The following is a 20,958-nucleotide window of genomic DNA, read 5'->3' on the forward strand; positions in this document are numbered from 1 at the left end:
TTCTGATCTGATAATTTCAATGGTCAGAATTGCTGATTCTTTTCTCTGCTTGATCAAATCTGCTGTTGAACTCCTGTGAAAAATTTTTTAGAACTCCATATGGTTGTTTTCAGTTTCTCTTCGATATTCTTTTTGTTCACGCATTGTTGTCTTGATTCATTTAGTTATCTGTGCTCTTTTGTAGATCATTGTGCTTCCTTAAGACAATTAATTTCAATTCTTTGTCATGTAATTAATAGATTCCCATTTTCTTGGTATTGGTTCCTGGAGATTTGATTTTAGCCCAGTGAGGACTAATTTTGGATTCCTCTGACTTCTAGAATTACCAGATAATAAATTGTATTGTTTTAAGCCACTAGGTTTGTGGTAATTTATTATAGCAGAAATGGGAAACTAATACAGAAGTCTGAGTTAATAAAAAACAAAAGAGGGGCCCTTAGGTGGCTCAGTTGGTTAAGTGTCCAGCTCCAGATTCTGGCTTAGGTCGAGATCTCATGGGTTCATAAGTTCAAGCCCCCACATCAGGTTCTGTGCTGGCAGGAGAGCCTGCTTGGGATTCTCTTTCTCCTTCTCTCTCTGCCCCTCCCCTATTTGTGCTTGCTTGCTTTCTCTCTCTCAAAATAAACTTAAAAAAAAAAAAAGGACACATTTCAAATAAAGTTACTTAGGAAATACTTTATTGTACAAAATTTACATTTGTTGTAAATACTGAAATGCATGGCAAAACAACTTTTTGTTAATCCATTTTTTTTGAGATTTTCTGTGAAAAGATTTATTTCCTAATACATTCTCAGATAATATTTGTTTAACAGTTGTGTTGGTAATAAGTACCTTGAGACATAAGTTATAAAACTGAAAACAGATCAAAAAAGCGCAGGAGGAAGACCACTGCCAAAGAGTAATCTCCATGAACTTGGCATTTTCCACTGCAAGGCAGATGCTGTGGGGTCATCACACTGTAACTGAAAAAAAAAAAAAAAAAAAAGTTTAATCCTTCAACTTTACCACCAAATCCCCTTTTCACATTTAAGTAGCATAAGACCCCTTCTCTAGTTTCTTTTGTTTCTGCTCTTTTTGACTTTGACACTTTTAGTTGTGTTTCACTGTAAGTAAAAACAAAGCAATAAATTTCCATGTCTCTATATTAACTGAAGATAGATTTCCTTAAGTTCCAAATCATAAAGATATGCCAGAAAGGCTATGGGTGAAGTCCATCCAGTAAAATCAAATTTGAAGGGAACTGAGGTAAAAAAATAAAAAAAAAATCAGTGCTGTGTGATTTTTATCAATTTGTTCCTAGCAAAAGCATGAATTAAAAAACAGTACCTATCATATAAAGCAGCCTTACGGTGCTTCTATTATGCCTAAAGGCTAACTGATTTTCCTGGGTGTAATGCTCTTGTAACAGAGAAAAGTATTTTAATTATAATATGTGTTTAATAGTTACAGTATTGCTTACATAAATATCTTTTGCTTTCCTGAAAAAAAAAATCCTGAATTTGAAAGAAATTTGTTTATTCTTTTTTTTTTAAAAAATTTTTTTTTTCAACGTTTATTTATTTTTGGGACAGAGAGAGACAGAGCATGAACGGGGGAGGGGCAGAGAGAGAGGGAGACACAGAATCGGAAACAGGCTCCAGGCTCTGAGCCATCAGCCCAGAGCCCGACGTGGGGCTCGAACTCACGGACCGCGAGATCGTGACCTGGCTGAAGTCGGACGCTTAACCGACTGCGCCACCCAGGCGCCCCAGAAATTTGTTTATTCTTGTAAAAATATGTCTGGTATGATTAATGCAATGTGACCAATTAATACCATGAAGTACTTGAAAGTTTTCCTTTTTTGGAAAATCAGCTTTAATGAAACAACTGTAGATAATTGGTTGGTTAAATGCTCTCTTATCTTTTCAAAAGCTGAGCTAAACTAAATTTTACATAAAGATGTATCAAATTTTCACTTATTTGGCCTACTTCTATAGAATATAAAATACAAGTTTACAAATACATAACTGGAGAAATCAGAGGCTTAAATGTAGTAAAACTTACACATGGTTTGATTATCTGAAGCCATTCATTAAGATATTCAACAAGACCTAGAGCATCTGGGATATTGTCTCCTTCTGACACAAATTTCAGCAGAACCACCATTGGAATTTCTTTAGAACAGCTATAATAAATACAGAGAAAAATTAAATATTCTTCTACTGATATAAGACCCGGATTCCAGTGTGTCTGTTTTTATAGCTAAGACGATCTGCCAGGTTTTAGGCAAGGAGAAGATGCCACCTAATAAGATCACTTATTTATCCCCCTTGCCCCAGATGTATGGTATTTGTGGGGATAGAACTAGAAGCCATGTAATTAATGCCCACCATGGGCATATGTAAATTTGCGTATCACACAGGGCTGCATGAAAAAACATCCCCACTGAAAAATGTTCTGATCTACTCTCCAGATCTGCTGTAGAGACAGTGATTTTCAGAAGCACCATAGCAAAGGGACTGAAAGAAAATAATACCCTTGTTATTAATAATCTAAAGCAGTGAAGGAAAAGTGTGGAATAGAATAAAGGGAAAAAAACTTATTGCTATTTCTTACAGATTCTATCTACTGAGTGATTTATTATGTGCTAAGGACTGTCTGCATATTTTATAATTCAATCCCTCAGCAATCCTTGAGGAAGTTGTAATTATCTCCATTTTATAAATGAATCAGTTTGGAATAATGGGAACACAGACAGAATGCCTGGATTCAAATTCTAGCTCTGCTACTTACCAGACATGTCAGGCAAGTTACTTAATCAGAGCTTCAGTGTGTCTCATATGTAAAAGAGGGAACACAACAGAACTTACCTCACAGGTTGTTGGGACATATAAAGGAGGCAGTAGAGGAAAATGGTTAACACAATGCTCAATACATAGTCAATACTATGAATGTGTTAGCCAGTATGATGAAGTAACTGAAGTTTAAAGGGCTTGAAGCATATTTAACATGCTCAAAGTTCTGTATCTGGGAAGTAGCAGAGGTGGGACTTGAACCTGAGTCTTTCTGACTCCAAAACAGTCTCCTATTTGCTATAAATGTCTCAAGCTAGTGATGAGATGGAGGTAAATCAATGCAAAAAGCTTCCTGTTTGCCAACAAAAGCAAAAATATTTTCTAATACACTAAAATCAAAAACTAGGAGAAAAATACGATGCTAAAACTTGAGAGCACATGACTGATAGAGAGGTTCAGAAATAAAGTGAGTTGGGTTCCTAAGCAGGGGATATCAGACGTGGAGAAGACTCTGATAGGGAGGTTCAGAAGTCTCAGATGTACTAGGAGAGGCTAACATAGCATCTCAGTCTCTAAATATTAGAAATTGGAAGTTGTTAGCAAATTACATCATCTCCGTATGTAGTAGAGGCTTCAAGCTTTGTATGGAAGCACTGTGAGCTGTGATGACTCAGAAGATTCCAGATCCTACACATTCCTTAGAAATGGATCCTGCCTAGAGGAGGCTAGCTAGCCTCCCTGGCTGTGCCTTCATTTTCAAAGCTCGACCTTAAAAAATGAAGAAGTATGGTCTTGAATTTACAGTGCCTCCACTACTAGTTTGTAACACAAGGAGTAGCATAATAGTTTTAATACCATCCTCTGGACCTCTCTAAAAATGAAAAGTGGAGAATGACTAATTTTATTACTTTGTGACATTAAAAACCTAGACACATCCATTATTAAATTATAAATGCACTTCTATTCCCATTAAATATATGGGATTTCAGGTCAGCCACACCACTGCCACCCCTTATTATTAGAGTAACTAATATTATTTTTTCCAGAGATCAGAATATATATTTGTTCTCATAATGGGAAGGCAAAATATATATGTTACAAAAAATTTAGCAAATATTCATGATGTGCACTGAGGAAGAAAAAAAAAAGGATTCAAAATTATATAAGCTCTATGATGAGTTTTTTTTCAATTTCAAAAATTCTTTATTGCAGTGAATGTATAATTACACTGAACATTGAACAAGGGTTTGATTATAAGAGAATAAAAGATGTGTGTTAGAAAATTAAAAGAAAATTGATTTTGTGAGAAACATTTTTAAACAGGATGAACTCTAAAGTTATAAAGGTAGACATGGTATATCTTGCAGATATGTACATTTAATTCAGATATATTTTTAAAGGAGTTGGGAAGAGAACAAGTGAAAAATTAGTAATGGTAGTTACTTCTGATACGTTATATATACACACACACACACATATATATACGTATATATATGTGTATATATATATATATATATATACATATATATGGGGGGGTGGGGAGAGACAGGGAGAGAAAGAGCATGTGCGCACGCAAGGGGAGAGGGGCGAGGGGGGGGTGCGGAGGGAGAGAGAGAGAGAGAGAGAGAGAAAGAGAGAAAGAGAGAGAAAGAAAATCTTAAGCAGGCTCCATGCCCAGCACGAAGCCTGATACAGGGTTCAATCTCATCACAACTGTGAGATTATGACCTGAGCCTGAAATCAAGAGCTGGACACTTAACCAACTGAGCCACCCAGGCACCCCAGAACTGAGTATTATAAATATAGTTTCTTTGGACTATTTTATATTTTCCAAATATTCTATGTTGACTATGTCTAACTTTTATAATATTTTGCTACCATTGCTAACTCTGTGGGCAAGTTTACAACTACCCAGAAGTTATTCTTTGGTCTCACAGAATTTTACCCTACACATGTGTGGCTTAGACTTCAAAGACTCAGAGAGACCCCTACAGCTCTTCTGAATAGTCCTTCTGTGGTTCTCTGCCTTGTACTTTCCGAGTGTCCTAGCATTCCCCAATGCTGATATCTGTCTCCTCAACTCAGCAAGACTGGTCTGCTCAGGTTCCCTCCCCCTCCCTGTTTTGTAGTCCAGAAAATATCTCCAAGCAGAAAGTTGGGGGCAATTGTAGGACTTTATTTGCCTTCTCTCAGGGATCACAACTATGTGCTGCCTGGTGTCCAAGTCTGAAAAACAGTTGTTTCCTTAATTTTGTCCAATTTCCAGTTGCTTATGGCAAGATGGCAAGTCTGAGATCATTACTCTAACACTGAGTGGAGCAAAAGGAGGAGGCTAATTTGTAAAGAACTAAGCAGTCAGGGTGAAGGTGCAGAGAGCTGTGGGAATACAAAGAGAGTAGTAACTTCCTTGTGCAGAAGGGAGAAGCATGTAAGGACACAGAGGAGTGCTGTACGAGGTGACTCTTAGAAACTGGGTTGGTTTTTGCAAGGGAGACAACAGGAGAAAGTACATGGGACAAGGCAAGGAAGAATGAGACAGCTTTTAGGAAACCGTGACTGCTAGTAGTTTAGCTGGAGTCCAGGGCACCAAGGAATGAGCCAGGCAAGGAGATCCTGCAGGGCCTTATATGACACATTAAGAAATATGAACCAGATTCTGCACAAAGCAAGTAAAACTGCTGATGGATTTAAAAAAAAAATTTTTTTTTGATGTTTATTTTTGAGACAGAGAAAGAGCATGAATGGGGGAGGGTCAGAGAGAGGGAGACACAGAATCTGAAGCAGGCTCCAGGCTCCGAACTGTCAGCACAGAGCCCAACACAAAGCCCGAACTCACAAACTGTGAGATTATGACCTGAGCTGAAGTCAGATGCTTAACCGACTAAACCACCCCGGCGCCCCACTGCTGATGGATTTTACTCTGGGAATGTTGTGATCAGTTCTGAATTTAATTTTATTTTTCAATTTTTTTTTAATGTTTATTTTTGAGAGAGAGACAGAGTGTGAGCCCGGGGGGGGGGGGGGTCAGAGAAAGTGGGAGACACAAAATCTGAAGCAGTCTCCAGGCTCTGAGCTGTCAGCACAGAGCCTGATGCAGGGCTCGAACTCACGAACTGTGTTATCATCACCTGAGCCAAAGCTGGACACTTAACTGACTGAACCACCCAGGTGCCCCAGTTCTGAATTTCAGAAGGTTGATTTTAGCAATACTGAAGATGGATTAAACGGAGTCATAATGAAGGAGGCAGGGGAATCAATCAAGAGATCTTGATGGCAGCAGCTACAGACTAAACTCACACCCCTCCAAAACTCATATGCTGAAGCCCTAACCCCCAATGCAATTCCATCTGGAGATGGGACCTGCACAGGTAACTGAGAATAAACCAAGTCATAAGGGTAGGGCCCTAATCTGACAGCACTGTGGCTCTGTAAGGAGAGAAGGAATCAGAGGTCTCTGCTATCTGAAGATACGGCCAGAAGGCAGCCATTTGCAAGCTAGGAAGAGGGCCTTCACCAGAACTCAACCATGCTGGCTCCCCAATCTCAGACTTCTAGCCTCTAGAACTGTGAGCAAATTAATTTTTGTGGTTTAAGCCACCCTGCTGATTTTATTTTGCTATGACACCCCAATCAGACTAACAGCAGTCTAGGCTACAAATGATGTGGCCTGAATGAAGCAAAAGAAGGACTGAAAGCTGGTGGTTTGCAGGGCAGGCCAGAGAATGATTACGTAGCCATGGCTTCCAGGCTGTGGTAAAAGAATAGCTGAAGTGATATTTTATATGATGAGCAATAAGCTAGACAGGAAAAGAAGTAAAAACACAAATGGGTGAGACTGGAAAAAAAGAAAAGTGAAAAGAAATGAGCAGGTTTTAAGGGAAAAAGAGAAAGCTGGAATGGTACACAAGTATGGCCAGAAATGGACAAAACAAGGTGTATTGAGAAAACAAGCTGAAATGCCTGTATCCTTTCTGACAGAAGTCTTAGATATTTCAGAAAGAAGCAGGGGCATATATAATTACAAATAACAAGGAATAGGTTCAACTTTTAGACAAAGAATAAAGCTCACTATGATCCTGGACCATGAGTGCTAGCTCTAGAGTGAAGTGGTTAAAAGTGCAGAATTTGGGGCTGGATGCCTACGTTTGAATCTTGGCTCTGCCACATGTTACTCATGTGGCTTTTAGCAGTTATTTAACCTTGCAGCCCTTCAATTTTTTTGCTTATAACATGTAGTTAATAGCACATATCTATAAGGTCAGTATGAGAATTAAATAATTTAATACATGTAAGGTGCACAGAAAGTACCAGGGCACATAATTTGCTAACACCATGACTACTACTTATGTTACTATTATGACTTCTTCAGGTCATATAGAAATCACAATGCAGATTTCAGAGCAAGCAAACCAGTCATTCTACTTTGCAAGGCTAGGATTATACTCTTGAAATTTATTATGTTAAGTAAGGAGGCAGATTTTTGGTGGACTTTCAGCAATGGTAACGGGGACATAATTTTTTTCTAAGGTTAGCTCTGCCCACTTCTCTAGAGCCACCACTGACAGCACAAGTGGTGCTCCTTATTCATGTCTCCTCATGGGAGAGCAGAGAGTAGACTAGCAGTAGAAGCCACCTTCTAAACACCGTTGGCTCTGTTTTCTATGATCCCACCAGGCAAATCAACTCCTAGCAAGGAGGAAAAGTCAGAGGGAGTTGAAGCATACAGCAAGGCCTACTGGTTAGCCCTAAATTTAGCCTCGGGTCATATGAAACAGGAAGCTAAGGGATAAGGCAGGCAAAAATGGGGATAGTGTAAGTGTCTACAAATCTGATGGCAGATTGGGCCATCATATAAGTCATAAAAGTCAATTTACAAAAAGGGGCTTAAAGAAAAAAATATCTCTTTCTAGTTTCCTCCTTTACTTTCACTTGCCTGCTGTTAGTGATTCTCAAAGATCAATCAAGAGCAACTGCAGAGAATTTAAAAGAAAAATGCACAAAAATAACTATAAATCTGTTATTGGGCATATAATATATAAAGATGTAATTTGTGACAATATCATAATGGGTTGGGGGGAGATAGTGTGACCAGTAGTAGTTTTTGTATGCAACTGAAGTTAGTATCAACTCAGACTGTTATAACTTAAGAATGTTACATGCACTCACCATGGAAACCATAAAGCAAGTATCTTTAGAATATACACAAAAGGAAATGTGAAGAGAATCAAAAGATGTCCCTATAAAAAATGTGGCAGTAAAGCAGTAAATGAAGAACAAAAAAGGTATAAGACATACAGAAAACAAATAGCAGAATAACAAGTCCTTCATTAGTAATTACTTTTAATGCAAACGGATTAAACTTTCTAATCAAACGACATAGACTAGCAGAATGGATTAAAAAAATGATCTATTTACTGTCTATAAGAGACTCACTTTGAATATAAGGACACACATAGTTTGAAAATGAAAAGATGGAAAAAGATATTCCACACAAATAGTAACCAAAAGAGAGCAGGGTGGCTGTAAAAATATCAGACAAAATATCAAAAACTGTTATAAGAGATGGAGAAAGCCATTATATATTGAATAAAAAGGCCAATTCACCAAGAAGATGTGATAAATACAAAGATATATTCACAAAACAAGAGCCCCAAAATATATAAGCAGACATAGAATTGAAGGGAGAATTAGACACAGGGCTACAATAACAGTTGGGAGACTTCAACACCCCACATTCAATAATGGAACAAACGGACTGATTCATAATGAAATAGAGGGACTTACACAACACCATACACCCATTAAACCTAACAGATGTATACAGAACATCCCACTCAACACAAGCAGAATACACATTTTTCTTGGGTGCACATGAAACATTCTCCAGGACAGACCTTTGGTAGGGCACAAAATAAGACTTGATAAATTAAAAAGATGAAAATCATACAAAGTGTCTTTTTCAATCATAGTAGAATGACACTAGGACTCAACAACAGAAGGAAAACCAGAAAATTCACAAATATATGGAAATTAATACAGTCAAGGAAGAAATAGGTCAAAGAAGAAATCACATGGGAAATCAGAAAAATACAGGAGAAAGAAAATGAAAACAACATGCTGAATTTAAGAGTTGCAGCTAAAGTAGAGTATGAGGAAAAGTTTCAGCTGTAAACGCATGTATTTAAAAAGAAGAAATTTCTCAGATTGATGACCTAAGTTTACATCTTAGGAACTATAATAAGAAAGGGAAACTAAACCTGGAGTTACCAGAAGAAAGGGAATAATGAAGATTAGAGTGGAGATAAATAGAAAACAGAAAAACAATAGAGAAAATCAATAAAACCAAAAGTAGTTATTTGAAAAGATCAACAAAATTTACTAAGAATAAAAGAAAACTCAAATTACTAAAATCAGAAATGAAAGTGAGGATATTAGTATGGGCTCTGCAGAAATAAGTAGGAGTTATTATTTAATGAGTACAGATTCTCTGTTTAGAACGATAACAAAGTTCTGAAAGTGGACAGATGGTGATGGATATACAACACCGTAAATGCATTAATGCCACTTAATTGTACACTTAAAAATGGTTAAATTTAATGTTACGTATATTTTACCACACTTAAATTATGTGATGTGTAAATATATAAACATATTCTCAAAGTTCTGATAAGTAATCCAACACACTCTCCCACTTATCTTACTTTCATTGTTTTTAAGTAGGCTCCACACCCAATGTGAGCCTTGAACTGGTGACCCCAGAGATCAAAGAGTCACACATTCTACGGCCTGAGCCAGCCCTTCCTACTTTCATTTTTAAATAAGGTGGGGGAACAAATGAACAAACAGACAAACTCACCCTTCATCATAGAGTGTTTTTGTGATACCTCCTCCAGGAATACGGATACAAAACTCAGAATCATCTATTTCAGGAATGCATGGGCTTTTTTCCATTTCTTCCCAGTTCAGGCTCTTTATTTTATTTTGAACAGTTTTTTGCAAGAAAGGTGTAAGCAGGTATCTGAAGGGAGTACTAGAAGCAATCATATAATTCAGTTTTTAAAAACATAATAAATTTGAACATTAAGGCAAGTATCAGTTCTTTTAGGAAATACTATTTGTTCTATGTGTATATTTTGTTGCAAAAGCAAAGCACAAGTTTCAGCAGTCTACGGAAGAATAGCATATAAAAATATTGCTCTGGCTTGCTATTTACACACTTAGGAGAGAGCATAAGGACCCAGGCCAACTTAAACTAAGGCAAGGTCAGCATGAAGATAATCAATTTCCCACAAGCTATGCTCCCTTCTGGCCAAGAGGACTTTTGTGAGATTCCTAGAATTGTATGTTTATTGTGAGATTCCTAGAAATTAGCTCCAGTTTTGAAAGGTTAGTCTTGGCTAATGCTTTTCATCATGATTTTATAGGTGCGGAAATGATAATGAAATAGTTTATATTTCTATCTCTTGGATACTTTGCCTTATATTTAGGAATTCAGTGTGACATACCTGATTTATACTTAGAGGCAACTGGATTTCTGCAATGACTGAATAAATAGAAATACGAATTCAATTTTCCAAAAATCATCCAATGAATCTCTCCTCTTTCTCTTTATCAGCTCAGCTCTGTAATGTCACCACACACCATACCAAACAACCGAAGCACAGTTCCAGAACAATCTATATCTTTACACCAAAGCCTTCCTTCTGCCTCAACCATAACACTACTAACCATACTCCCTCCTATCTCCTGACTTTATCATCTTTCTAAATTCCAGAGAGGGGAGGTAAAAATATACCTAACTTTTAAAACTTATTTTAGCTTTTTAATAGAGACACCATCATAATATTGCATAAATCAAAACAAAACTTTTCAAAGGCAAAAACATACCTGCGAAGCTGTAGGTCATTACGGTGATATGAATGACTGCTTGAAAGAACAATAACTTTGGCACAGTTACTACTTTTCACCCAGGAAAGCAGTTTTTCACAGAATGGCTTTGATTTATACTTCATATACCATTGAAAGAATAAAAAGAAAGTCTAAAAGTTAGATCTTAGCATATAATAAGAGTATTATATAAAATATTTTATTAGCTTTATGTGATAATTTATGTATTAAAATTGTAATTATTTTTACTTCCACTTTTCTGTCCTTAAACTGAAGGTGAGAGACGAAGAGCAATGAATTGTTTATTATAGCTTTACAATTAAGAAATAAATCACAAGAAATCTAGTTTCAAAAAAATTCTATGCTGATGGACAAAGGAAAATTTCCCAGTTCTCTACTTAATCTATCGTTACTTAAAAACTATCACATGGTCATCTATGAGATCTTCTTGCTAGAAATTTCTGACCTGAATCTGATCAGGAAATGATTAGGTGAATCTAGGATGCTGAACATCTGGCATGAATCCTCGAAGAGTGAATATACTATGAAGAACAGAAAAAGGAGGCCACTTCTACGTCAAAGGCTAACAACTAAAAAGATGTTACAGCCAAATGTAACATGTGAACCTTGATTGAAGGTTCCAAAACTGAAGAATATTTTGGGGACAATTGGGGAAATTTGAATATGTCTTATGATACTACTGAATAATTCATTAAGAGCTGATTTTCTTAGGTGTGATAATGCTGCTATGGTTGTGAAGGAGAATGTCATGAAGGAGAGATACATGCTGAACTATTTATGGGTAAAATATCATAACATCACCAGCCTACTTTTGGATTATTTGGCAGAAGGAAACTGCATGCACATGCAGAGAGAGAGAATCAAGCAGGTATGGCAAGATATTAACAGTTGGTTAATCTGGGAAGTGGGTTATACAATTTTGGGGGGAAAATTACTTTATGGAAATTCTTCTCACAGACCGCTATTAAATAATTATTCAATAAAATTTAAAATGCAGATAAGAAATAGCTAGTTCTTCAACTAGGGAGATGGTACAGCCTGATTAAATTAAAAAACTGTGTTTCAGTTTTCTGAAATCTCATTTTACAAATGAGGATAATGTTAATACCTGCTTTGTCACACTGTCGAGATGCTTATGTAGAGTAATATATATATATAAAGTACTCACAGCCATATTGGTGTGAAGAAATCAATGCTCAATAAATGTTAGCTATTTTGAAATCACTATTCCCATCTACCAAAAATTTCATTCAGACATGTTTGTCTTTCTTAATTCTTGAACTTACACTGGTATTAGGAAGAGAACAGAAAAAGCCACATAGCATAATGGAAAAATATTAGCAACTCTCACTGCAAAACTGTGGGTATGGTATTGTTAACTAAAGAAAGAGTGGATCTAATATGAATATTAAAATAATCATAGCACTATTCACAGTTGTCTCAAACTAGAAAAAAATCTAACATTCCATTAACAGTACAATGGATAAATTATGGCTTATTTATACAACAGAATCCCACATAGAGGTGAGAATGAACAAACTACCTCTCCTTCGAACTACATGGATGGACCTCACTAACAGAATGTTGAGTAAATGAAGCTAGACATAAAGTACATGCCATGAGATTCCATTTACATAATAATATAACTAAGATGGAGTATGCGGGAGAGGCAACAGAAAGCTGATAATTTTCTGACCTTCTTAACAGATGGTACCTTAATCGACTCAACCAACATTTACTAAGAGCTCCTCTACATGCTACATACTTTTCTAGAAGCTGGGGATATGAGAGTGAGTGATACACTGTCACTTCTCTCAGAATACTTACTTTATATTAGAGGTAGATAATAAACAAATATATGATACTCTAAGTAGTGATGAATTGTGAAGAAAACCACCCCAGGATAAGACAATAGGGTAGTCAGGGGAGGCCTTTCTGATGAGGCAGCATTTAGGCAAGGACTGAAGGAAGTAAACCATTTAGGTATCTAGAAGAAAAGTATTCCAGGCAGAGAAAATAATGTAAAGACTCTGAGATGGGAGTGAGCTTAATCTGTCTGAACAACACAGGGAGACCAGTGTGGCTAAAGCAGGGTTAATGAAAGAGGGAAACCAGTAATGAGCAAACAGGAATGGCTCTAAGTTCGATTAAGTAAAGCAGTTGTCCAAGAGAACTCTCTGTGATAATGGAAGTGCTCTTTATGGCAGCTGCTTGCCACACATGGCTATGGAGAACTTCAAATGTGGCTAGTGTGAAGGAGGAACTGAATTTTTAATTTTATTTTAGTTTATGAATCAAAATTTAAATAGCTACATGTGGATAGTGGCTACCACACCAGCACAGAGGTAGAGCCTAATAAGTCACAATAAGGGCTGGGAGTTCACTGGGATGAAAACAGGAAACCACCAGAGGGTCTAAAAGAGAAGTGATGGATTTGATTTAGGTTTAAAGGATAACTGGTGGTGCTATCTGCAGACAATTAGGTATTTATGGAAGTGGGCAGAGCAAGAATAGAATTAGGGGTAGGAGAGAAGGCAGTGATTTGGACAAGAGTGGTAGTGGTGGAAGAGGAAAGAAGTTAGATTCAGAATTTATTTTGACATGTACATAATTTATATGTAGATGTCACTGGTTGAAATGTAATACAAATGGACTAAATCCAAAATATTCATTTGTTTAAATGTTTTCACCCATGTTACCTAAATTGGGAATATATAAGATCCAAACAGTATGCCTCATTTCCTTTCAATATAATCAATCAGTAAATGATGGTAACACCTATTCTAAGATTGGTTCTCTAAAGAATCAGACTTTTCTTAACTGTACATACAGTAAAAAGAGCAGAACTGAGTTTTGAATCTTAATTCTTAATAATACTTAGTATTTTCTCATTATATTTCACTTCAATCAACTTAAAAAGACAAATATACTAACCTTAATAAAAATGGATCTTAACTGAAGAGCCACTAGCTTCTTTGAAGGCAATGAATATACTACAAAGACAAAAAGAAAATGAAATCATGAGAGTTAAAATGATGGAGTTATACAAGTGAAATTACTAACATAAAAACTAAAATTGAATTGTAAGAACTTTTATACCTAGTATTTTCAATAATTAAATATAAAACATATGAACTATATCATTCAGTTAAAATAGAACATTTTAGAAATACCTTAAAATGCACCTGTGGGCTTTATTCTATATAACAGATTCATTTCTGAAAGGTTAACTATTAAGAAAATATAAAATTATATTTCTTCTGACTGTGATTGTAGAATCAGGGAAGAATTCCCCGGAAACTTCTGGTGTTATGACACATGAAATCATTCTTAAGAATGTTTTTATTTAAGGGGTGCCTGGGTGGCTCAGTCAGTTGAGTGTCTTACTTTGGCTCAGGTCATGATCTCACAGTTTGTGAGTTCGAGCCCCACATTGGGCTCTCTGCTGTCAGCCTGTCAGCCCAGAGCCTGCTTCGGATCCTCTATCCTTCTCTCTCTCTCTGCCCGCCCCCCCCCCCCACCTGCACAATCTCTCAAAAAAATAAATAAAACATAAAAAAAAAAAGAATGTTCTTAGCTAAAAACAAACAAAAAACAAAAAGGGGCACTTGGGTGGCTTAGTTTGTTGAGTATCCAACTCTTGATTTTGGCTCTGGTCATGATCCCAGGGTTGTAAGATCGAACCCCATGTCAGGCTCTGTGCTGAGTGGGAGCCTGCTTAGGATTCTCTCTCTCCCTCTGCCCCTATCCCTCACACATGCTTTTTTTTTTTTTTTAATGTTTATTTATTTTTGAGAAAAAGAGAGAGAGAGAGAGACAGAGTAAGAACAGGGGAAAGGCAAAGAGAAAGGGAGACAAAGAATCTGAAGCAGGCTCCAGGCTCTCAGCTATCAGGAGAGCCTGACACAGGGCTCAAACTCACAGACCGTAAGACCACGACCTGAGCCTAAGTCGGACGCTTAACCGACTGAGCCACCCAGGCACCCCTGCTCTCTCTCTCTCTCTTTAAAAAAAAAAAGTTATTCTCCCCTCTTCTCTCTGGAGAAGAGCAACACTCATTGGGATTTAGAGAAGGAATAAAGTGCAAGAGAATGTTAGCCATATAATAAAATCCCTGGAATAGGTACATTTGTGTTCTTTAGAAGTTTTTGAAAGATAACATGCAAGATAATATGTAAAATTTTCTGAGTCAAGGTGTGTGCTCTTCTTCAAGGAAAAGGATCCACAACCTTCACTCACATTCTACAAGGGGGCCTGCTGTACTGACGCTTAACATGTCCCTGCCCAACCTCACCTCTGAGAATGAGAACCAAGGACAAAATATGGAGTTTCTTAGAGGCATGATTAGGCCACTGTGCTAAAGAGTAAAATTTTAGTTACTGTAAAATAATTTACAAATAACCCAGACTCCAGTAAATCCTTTGGCAGATCATGTCTCTCCAGCTATAGCTCTTTTGGGGAGTGTTGGACTGGGGTAGTGACTAGGGGCTATGCTGCAGCACCAAGCCTAATGACCTCCAGGTATTTTCAGGACAAAGGAGGTAAGAGCAGAAATTTAGGAATTAGGGAAAAGAGCATAAATTTAGGGGAAAGGGACTAAAACATGAGCCACTTAGGCCTGTAATCTATCTGTGATGTGCACATTTAGTGCACTTCAACAGACTTAATGGGAAGAGGATACATCTGTAGGGAGTGAGCAAAATGTAAGACATACCACCTCCTACAATATTAGCACTCATATTCATCATCAGTGTATCAGGAAAATCTTTTTTAAGATCCTGCTTCCCATTACTTTTCTCTTCTGAGGTGATACAATACAAAAGCAACATCACCTTTCATGTTTTCTGGTATAAAATATGTAGCTTTTATCTAATCAAGGCTTTAGATCTAAGAAGTTACAGAAAATACAGACACTAGGAGACCAAGATAAATGACACTACAAGGAAGTTATAAGACATATGCAGAAGATAGGACATTCAATAGGACAATGGATCTAGTTGTTTCCTCAATAAATTAGTTTCATGAAGGGATTAAAAAAAAAAAGAGACTGCTGCTCTACAGTAAAAAATTTCGGAGGCATAACAATCAGAAGTACTATGGTGGGTCTTAGTTTATTTTTTCATTATTATTTTTTAATGTTTATTTATTTTTGAAAGAGAGACAGTGTGTGAGAGGAGGGCAGTAGGGAGACACAGAATTCAAAACAGGCTCCAGGCTCTGTGCTTAACCAACAGAGCCACCCAGGTGCCCCTAGTGGGTCTTGGTTTAGACAAACTAACTTTGAAGGACATTTTGGGGTAAACTGGAACAGTCTGAATATGGATAGGGTATAGTTAAGATAGTAAGAAATTACTAATTTTGTTAAATGTGATAGTATTTTAGCTATAAAGAAAACGTTCTTTAAAACGACAAATACATATTTAGAGGTGGAATGTCATGATATCTATAATTTATTTCAAAATACCTCATCTTAAAAATAGATAAAGTAGATTAAAGGACATAGCCAATTGACTTGTTGTGAGTTTGTGTCAGAGAAAAGCCAGTGGGTCTTCCACTAGTGTGAAGGTCCATCAGGGTGGTGTGGTGCTGAAGAAACAGGTCTCAGGGGCCAGAGCCTTGATTAGAAACTCAGGTACACCAATTATTAGTCATGTGACCTTAACTTCTTTGTACAATGGTTTCCTCATCTATAAGACTACCTATAGAGTAGTTGTGAGGATTAAATGGATTAATACATGTAAAGAGTATTAATGCACACAGTGCTCAGCTCATATAAAATGATAGTTGTTATCATTAGTGGAAGTATATAAATTCTAGTTCTACTATTTCTAGTACTTTATCCTTTAAGGCAATAGCTGAATTCAGTCTTATGGTAGACAGAACACTGAGAAGCCAACAGAGCACCTTGTCATCAAACGAAGCAAGTGGGTGCTCCTGTGCTTCATGATCAATAGCTTTCCCCCACTCACTCAGAGCAGTTCTGTATTATAAACACAGTGGTCACGGCAATGTCAACTGTGTTCCCCAATTAAAACAAACATGACAGTGCAATGAGGAATTATGGAGATTTATGGCATGGTAAAAGCCTATGTCTACTAGTAGTATTAGGCAACTCAATTCTCTGAGCCTTATCAATATTATATTATTATGGATTCTATAATAACATGAGAGGATAACTATCAGGCCTACGTAAGGTAGCACATGTTAAACATACAGGACTGAGCTCGGTGGAATTCTCTTTACCCCTTTCTCTAGTATTAGTGGTGCTTATACTTGCCAGAAAGATCAGAAATTAAAACTGAGGATAAAAGAAGGACAAAAAACCTTTATGTTAAAAAAAAAAAAAAAAAAGGAAATCTCAAATTCTAGTAAAAAATATAAGTACAGTCATCTTAGGAGCTGCCATTTAGAAAAGACTAAGAACTAAAACCATGATGTACAATAGGACAATATGACCATGTCATAAATACTGCACAAAACTGGCACTAAATAAATATATGCTATAAAACAATATCCATTGAATCTATTTCTGATTTAAAACAACTCTTCCTTGTAAGAGAATAAAACATGCAAAACCTTACATACCTTCAGCATTTATACTGAGTTCTGTTGAATTTTCTTCTGCAGTTGCATATGGATTGTTTCCAACCATTGGCACAAGACAATCAGTATAGAAGTAACCAATTTTACACATATTCAGTGTAGAAATAATCAAATCTATTGCAAGCTGGCCAACATTTCCAACAGATACTGCTGGCTGAAATAAAAAATGTTCATTAAGTAATCAAAATTAGCAGCACTTTTAAAAGCTTAGACAGAAGACAATAATCACAGGACTACATCTGAATGGTTATGCTCAGGTGCATCAGAACTAAATATGGACTCTCTGCATTAGCTTCAACAAAGTGTCAGCAGGGGCTTCCTCTACTTTGGAGACTATTGGTTTAACACCTTATTGAAAACCGACTATGTGCCAATCATTGCTCTAAGCACTAGGAATGCAGGAAGACAAACGGATAAAAATTCCTGCCTTGTGGAACTCTCATTCTAGTAAGGGAGTAGTTAAATATAATAAAATAGTGAAATACAGGCGTACTTTATTTTATGGCACTTGAATGTCTGTGGCAACCCAGCCTCAAGCAGGTCTTTTGGCACCATTTTTCCAACAGCATTTGTTCACTTTGCGTTTGTCACATTTTGGTAATTCTCTCAATATTTCAAACTTTTTCATTATTATTATATTTGTTATCATTTGATTTATGGTGATTATGACTCACCAAAAGCTCAGATGATGGCCAGCATTGTTTAGCAATAACATATTTTAAAATTAAGGTATGTACATTGTCTTTTTAGACATAATGCAAACTTAATACATTATAATATAAACATAATTTTCACATCCACTGGGAAACCAAAAAATTCATCTGACTGGCTTTATTGTGATATTCACTTTATTGCTGTGATCTGAAACCAAACCCACAATATCTTTGAGATGCCTATATACAGAGGTAAGTGCTGTGGAGAAAAATTAAGTGAGAGTGTATATGTGTTTGGTTGCAATTTTAAACAGGGTGATCAAGGAAAGACTTTAGATGACCAGTCAACTATAGACCTGGGAGACTTAAGGAAGACAGCCATACGAAGACCAGGGAAAAAAACACTTCACGCAGTGGGAAAGCAAGTATAAAGGCTTCTTGGGTCATCTTTCCCTTTGCTTTGTTAGTGCATAAAGGTTAGAGTCAGCTTTTTACGTTGAACACACACACATATTTACCCCCATGACTTCAAACAGTCCAACTGCCAAACCTCTACCTATCGCCCAGAACATTTATCTCAACTCCAGAGACTAATGGATATCTCCCCATGATTCTCTCATAGGCAATGCACATTCAACATGTACAAAACTAAACTGTTGCCCAAACTTGTCCTCATGTTTTGTATTTCAAAAGTGAAACAATTACTCAATTACCTAAACTAAAAAACTTCTTCCTTTTCTCCTACCAACTACTTAGAATACATGGCTAATTTTTATTGATTCTACTTATCTCTTTAATATAGCCCTTCCTTTGCATTCTTCTAGCAATTGCTTCCCCCATCTCCATTTCCTCTTATTTTTCTGGGTCCCTCAGAGTGGTCTCCCACTTCTCATTGCTCTCATCTACTACTCTCCTGGTTATCTTCTGTAATTCCCTTACCCTTCCCAAGGATTCTGCTACTTAGTTTAGACTGTTTCTCTCTTTCCTACATCTACACTTTCCTCACTATTGTATTCTTCTCATCACTATGTGTATGTATGTATGTATGTATGTGTGTGTATATATATATATATATATATATATACACGCTATAATCTTTCCTTCTAAAATACCCTCCCTTGATCCTACATACTCCCCTAGCTACCACCTCACTTCTTGGTGTCTCTCCATAACCAAAATTCCCAACAGCTGTCCACTAAAGCACAAGCATTCAGGCACTTTATCTCTGAATTAATGAACAAATACATACATATATTCTCTATCTCTTCTTCCACTTATTCAGCCCACTCCAATATGGCTTCCCTCCCTTTGCTACTTTACTGATAACGGTCAAGGTTACCGCCAATAATCTCTTAGACATTACTTTCCCCACGAATCTTTTTTTTTTTCTTCTGCCAGATATCTCCTGGAAGGATGCTTTTCTCTTTTGTGATTAATAAATATTTTTCAGAGAGATACTATGAAATACTACAAAATTTCCTTCAACAGTACATCATCACAAATTTTAGCATTCACTGATATTTCTTGCATGCATTAAGGTGAGAATTGCCCAAAAGTGATTATCATCATTTAAAAAATTAAGATATAACTGACATATAACAGTGTATCAGTTTCAGGTATAAACATATATCAGCTGATATATATATATATACATATTGTGAAATGATTACCACAATGTTTACTTAACATCAATCAGATACAAATTTTTCTTGTAATGAGAACTTTTTAAAAGAATGTTTTAATGTTTTATTTATTTTTAAGACAGAGAGAGACACACACAGAATCCAAAGCAGGCTCCAGGCTCTGAGCTGTCAGCACAGAGCCAGATGTGGGGCTTGAACTCACAAACTGTGAGATCATGACCTAAGCCGAAGTCAGAGTTAACTGAGCTGCCCAGGCACCCCTTGTAATGAGAACTTTTAAGATCTACTCTCTTAGCAAATTTCAAATATACACTACAGTACTATTAATTACAGTCACCATGCTGTACATTACATCCCCAGGACTTATTTATAACTGTAGAGTTGTACCTTTTGACTACCTTCATCTATTTCATCCAAGCAGCTCTCATTCTCATCTGCCTCTAGCAACCACCAACCTGTTCTCTTTATCTATAAAGTTGGGTTTTTTTTCCCAGATTCCACATATGAAGCTTTTTTTTTTTTAAACGGGTCCCTGTGTCCCTCCCCCTCCCAACAAATCCTAGGGTTCTTCTGTGCCCTTTACAAAGTGCTATCCTAGCATTTATTGCCCTTATTGATTTACGTGTGTTTGCAACTAAACTGGACACTCCTTGAGAACAAGGACCTAGTCTTATTCTAATAGACTCTTTATTGAAACAGTGACTGAATATGGGCAATTTTAGGAGCAATAAAACCGTGTGTTAGGTACTGGCAAGGTTTCCTTTTCTGTAGTTATCTGGTTAATGACAAAGCCCTGCCAGCTTAAGAAAGCCTCTGCTACTAGCTGGAAAAAAAGATTTTCTAGGATACAACGAAAAGAAAATGGCCCGCACAACCTACGTACAACGTTACCAATAATAATCAAACACATTACGTTTTACAGTTAAGACTACAAACTCTAGTCTCAGAAACGTCTGGTGATAGCGCCAACAAAGATTCTTTCTGCAGCCCGGACTCTAGCGACAACCTCCCCGTTTTAAGCAAGCACCGACTTCTGTCCCAGGGCGAGTGAAAGACCTCGAGGCGCGGTGGCGGCCCCCCAGGCGCCTCCCGACAGACAGCACCCCAAGCCAAGCAGGCGGAGCTCGAGAAAGCGGGACTCACCATTAGGAAGGTGAAGCCAGCGAGGTCGGGGACAGAATCTCCGCAGGGAACAAACATGGTCGCACCGAAATGGAAGGACTGGGCGAGCACTGACCTAGAGGAAACGCAGGCGACGCGAGCGCGAAACCGCGAGCGCCTCGCTCCGTCCGCGCGCTGGAGTCCCCAGAGCCCCTAGCGACGGGGGCGGGGCGGGGCCGTGGAGTCGCGCGGCGTGGGGTCCTGAAGGGCCCGTCC

The 20,958-nt window shown here is 37.2% G+C and overlaps 1 protein-coding gene across 1 annotated transcript; it reads right to left on the minus strand.

Annotated features, from left to right (window-relative positions):
• Positions 1–655: 655 nt before the first annotated feature.
• PSMG2 (proteasome assembly chaperone 2) lies at positions 656–20,913 on the minus strand. The gene is made up of 7 exons (XM_025931234.2): positions 20,725–20,913; positions 17,268–17,439; positions 13,617–13,675; positions 10,662–10,780; positions 9,631–9,804; positions 2,044–2,164; positions 656–962 (listed from the first exon to the last, which is right to left on the minus strand). Exons 1-7 carry the CDS (start codon positions 20,779–20,781, stop codon positions 864–866), a joined length of 801 nt encoding a protein of 266 aa, XP_025787019.1. The 5' UTR covers positions 20,782–20,913; the 3' UTR covers positions 656–863.
• Positions 20,914–20,958: the final 45 nt, after the last annotated feature.

Source organism: Puma concolor, chromosome D3 (genome assembly GCF_028749965.1).
Source record: "Puma concolor isolate L17-30 chromosome D3, mPumCon1.1.hap2, whole genome shotgun sequence".
Lineage (NCBI taxonomy): Eukaryota > Metazoa > Chordata > Mammalia > Carnivora > Felidae > Puma > Puma concolor.